Raw genomic sequence first — 4719 nt, 5'->3', positions numbered from 1 at the left:
TCTTCATCACCTTGCACTGACTCTGAATCGCTGGAGTCCAGGAAAAGATGACTGCTTTGGTCATCTGCTGTTTCGTCTGGAAAACAAGCCGATACAGTTATGCATTATAATGCGATATTCGTATTTAATTATTTATTATTATTACAATAACAGTGAAAAGCAACCACATTTTAACTAGACAATTTAAAGGGGACAATATCTTTAGCCCACAGCTGTACAGGTGTAACAGGTAAATTGTGGTGCTCACCGTTGTCTGAATGGTCAGTCGCTGGGTGCATTTCTTCAGATTCTTCCATCACTTCTTTTTCTGGGTCCTCGGAGTGCATTTCACTTTCACCAATCTCTCCAACCAAGTTATCATAACTACTGCTGGTTGGGTCATGACTGGATAGCAGCAGGCTCTGTACCTTATTTTGTTTTTTTATTGAAAGCAATAACAAACAAATCAGTCATTCCAGCTCACATTTCCGTACAATAGTAACAGTACAGTTATACATATAAAATAGCATAATAAGAGTTAAACAAAGGAGGGAAACAATCAAGTTAGCAATAAAAAAAAAGAAATTTCTTATTATTATAAGTATTGTGACAGATTATTGGTTAAACATTTCTGAGTGTTTATTCATTATTGATATACATTTCTTATTTGTAATTAACTTAAGAGACTTAAAATAATAATCAACTTCAATCAAAAACAATTTAAATGATGGAAGAATTTTGAAATTTACATTTATGGATTTGAAATTTCCCTTATAAAATATAATATATATATAAAGGTTGACTATAGTACATAGTTTCTTTTCTTTGAATTCAAAATAAGTGATAATCTTCCTCCCCTCAATGTTGATTTTATGTTTTGTAGGCTCTGTACGTTATCTGACCCTCGTCCAATCACATGTGAGGTCATAAGCACCTCGTCCAATCACGTGCGAGGTCATGGGCACCTCGTCCAATCACATGCGAGGTTATTGTTATACGGAAGAACTCGCGAGACGAACTCGCATGTGTTTGTGATATAAATACTGTGCCTATGAAGCTCTGTGATATAAACACAGTGCAGTCAGTTGAAAGATGGAAGTCCCGAGACCTCGGCGCCTCTGTGAACATTGCAACACTGAGCTCAGTGATACACAGTATTTGGACCACAGAAAGCGCTATTTCAAAAATGGAGTTTGGGAGAAAAACTCCACAATGGCTAAGTCAGATAGCGGACAGAGCCTGCTGCTATCCAGTCATGACCCGACCGGCGGGAGTCATGTACCTCCTCTGCATGGACGCGATCAGCCCCTTTCAGCCAGTCCGCAGACCGCCGAGATGAGACTGCTGAATGCTATCGGTGGGCTGTCTCGTCAGCTTTCTCTGCTTACTGCCGATGTGAATGAGCAGTTCACCGCAGTCAACTCCACGTTGCTGTCCATAGACGATAGGTTGGCCGCTTTGGAGTCGCAAAAGCGTGTGCAAAAGACGAGTAAGAAGTGTAGACGGGTGCACAATCCCAAGATTGCGGTAAGAATATGTTCGGTGACTGCTAGCTAAGCTAAAAGTAGCCTAGTAGCCTTGTAAAAGAACAAGTGAGCAGAACCAGTGTTAGTTGTTTTATTTTTTTTTTAATTTATAAGTGTATGTTTTACAGGAAGCAGTGCGCCGTCTTCACAACTCTGAGACAAATTGTAGGCGCTACAAACCGGAGCAAGGGTAAGATTTAAAGAATATGCTTTCATCCTGCTGTATAAGGAAACCGATACGATACCGATCTTAACCGTTCATTTTGTTTTCACAGACGAAACTCGCCTCATAACGAGGCCGTGACCTCCTATTTGCTCGGAGCTATGTTTGCACGTCCAGAGCTACACGACGCTGATGGTGAAACCATTGTGTGTAAGTAACTTTTACTGTTTTGTTCAAGACAGTCTGGCTGCAGACCTCCACTGTCAGGACCCTTTGTTGCAGACTTGCGCGCCACTGCGGGGGCCGGAAGTTGATTCGATGCTTTTCAAAATAAAAGCGAATATACCGGAAGCACGTATTATTCGTTCCCCATGTGAATATACTTTATTTCTTGGGGCTTTATTTTATATATATATAATGTAGGTGAATATAATTTAAAAGCGAGTATACCAGAAGTAACCTATATATTTTCTAGTTTCCCATGTGAACATACTTTATTTCTTGGGGCTTTATAATGTTATATATATATATATATATATATATATATATATATATATATATATATAAATATAAGAATATAAATACAAACCAGTATGGCCACTTCTAGGGTTATTCTACAGATAATCAATGCAAACTAGATGTACAGCTATTGTTAAAACATTATTACTCAAAACATGCATAATTGTACTCCAGTGTTTTTATTCAATTGGCAAAAAGGACAGCTGTTAGTTTAGTTTGCACTACAAATTCGTTTTGAAACAATACTGTAAATACACCTCAATGTGCGATGGCATAATGTGCTGTCAGACCACATGGATTTGCCAATGGAGGATGTGAGGGTTGATTTTAAATTAACTTAGCTTTGTGTATTTAAAGTGAATTACTGAATACCTACTTATATGTCGCAGATAACCAATAACCTCTGTTACAGGAGAAAACGGTAGACACAAAACAAACTTTCAAATGTCTTTATTTTCCAATAAAATTTGCAATTGGGACTGCGATGGAGACCAACCCCGAGATGCTGAACAAGATGTTGAGCAAGCTTGGGTGAGAGCTGGGTGCTGCGTGAATGTGCTGGGGCTGGAGGGTGATCAACTCTCTGCCGTCCCGAAACCGGGAGTTAATAAGCATCTGTAAGAGACAGATAATGTCGTAATAAGTGAAACAAAATTATATGATATGACTCAGTGTTCTTGGTCTTTGAGCTGGAAAATAACACATTTAAGTGAGCACTATCGTGTGCACAAGACGACTTCAACAACAAGTTATTGTACAGTGGAAACTGCTTTAATGTTATATTGATCATGGATACTGATCAACCGTTTATATGGATCAAAATGCCTGGGACAGAATAATTTCTATACAAATGCTGTTTGCAAACGACAGTGAAAGCCTCCTGATGTCATGCTAATCCCATAGATATATCTAAATAATATATCCCTAGTGCCTTTAGAGGCTAATCCTAAAGTTGGCCTAGTTAGCGCTAGCTACCATTAGCCTAACTACGATAACAATGCTAAAAACTACCCAAAAGTCCAAAACTCGATTCTTTCAAATTAATACAACTTGACAGGGCTATATATATTGTAGGACGTAACGTTCTAGTGAATAAAGACTCTTTCTGTTTATTTGTATGACAAAAAGTTGTCACTTGACTTTTACTCACCTCGTAGTCTCCACACTTCACAAATACGTGCTTCCGGTATTCTCACTTTTATATTGAAAAGCTTCGAATCAACTTCCGGTCCCCACAGTGGAGGTGGCCTCACAGTGCAGGTCTGCAACAAAGGTTCCTGACAGTGGAGGTCTGCAGCCAGACCCCTCTTGTTTTGTTCCTGTTCCTTCCTTGTTTAATTTTACTGTGACTTACGTTCTTTTATTAATACCACTCTCATTTAATTGTTTTTTAGTTGCCTGTAAGACGTACTATGAGACACTACGCAGGAGGTACAAACAGCCAGATCTCGTCTCACAGTCGGAAGCTGTGAAGAGTTGAGCTCGGAGTTGATCGAGAAGAAAGAGGGTAAGACTTATTAGATTAGATCCGTTTTTGGTCAGTGTGACTATTTTTCAGGTGCATTGTGCCCATACACTGCATTGCGCAGTACTGATTATCTTTCTTGATTGTTTTTACAGCTGCTGGAAGCGAGACAGAGTGTGTATGCAGACAATGAGGTGGAGCTTTGGAAGTGCGCCACCACAGACCAAATGTCCGATGAGGAAGACGGCATCGTTGGCGGGGTGTCTGGATGGATTGTGCGACCTTTCGTAGCCAGGAGCTCACCGAGCAACCACCGCACCACAGATGTCTGCAAAATGGAACAAATTCGGACAGAATGCTGCCAGTTACCCACAGCTCTGAGGTGGCAGACGGACACTTCACGGTGCTGAAGGATAGGACTTCTCCTGAGCTTCCCATTTGTTGTGTGGGCAGATTTGTACATAGTTGTGTGTGTTTCTGCTAATAAAGCTTTGTCTTTGAATAAGCATGTTCCTGGCAAATTTTCCTTTCCTCAATAAATTAATTCATGTCCTTGATGGTAATAATAGTGTAGTGCATAGCATATCATATGAATGTGAATGAATGAATAATTTTTATATATATATATGTATATACATACACACAAACCCTTTCCAAAAAATTAGAATATCATGGAAAAGTTTATTATTTCCATAATTCCATTCAAAAAGTTTAGTAGATGATTAGTGTGTGACACCCAGTTTAAAACATTTATGCCCTGCAAAATTTGGGCTGATTTCTTCACAGTATTCTAATTTTTGAATTCCTGTTTTCGTGGGTTTTATGAGCTGGAAGCCCAAATTATGTACAAATAAACAAATAAATGAAATCGTTTAAATTGTGGGCCCTGAATCTATAATCTATGAAAGTTTAACTTTTTGAATGGAATTATGGAAATAAATAAGCTTTCCATGATATTCAAATTTTTTGGAAAGGGTCTGTATATATACACACATGTATATACATATATACATGTAACAAATACTTGAAAATAAGAATTAAAAATAACTTTAAAAAAGTGTATCTCT

At 38.4% G+C, this 4719-nt stretch overlaps 1 protein-coding gene across 1 annotated transcript; it reads left to right on the top strand.

Moving 5' to 3' along the window:
• The first annotated feature begins 999 nt into the window (after positions 1-999).
• On the top strand, positions 1000-4234 carry LOC311266097 (uncharacterized protein). Its single transcript, XM_084368283.1, has 5 exons — positions 1000-1506; positions 1634-1695; positions 1781-1878; positions 3582-3694; positions 3808-4234. Exons 1-4 carry the CDS (start codon positions 1072-1074, stop codon positions 3665-3667), a joined length of 681 nt encoding a protein of 226 aa, XP_084224409.1. The 5' UTR covers positions 1000-1071; the 3' UTR covers positions 3668-3694; positions 3808-4234.
• Positions 4235-4719: the final 485 nt, after the last annotated feature.

Source organism: Pagrus pagrus (assembly GCF_965226575.1).
Source record: "Pagrus pagrus genome assembly, chromosome: 12".
Taxonomy (NCBI): Eukaryota; Metazoa; Chordata; class Actinopteri; order Spariformes; family Sparidae; genus Pagrus; species Pagrus pagrus.
The sequence above is the reverse complement of the archived record's forward strand: the minus strand, read 5'-3'. Positions and strand labels throughout refer to the sequence as shown.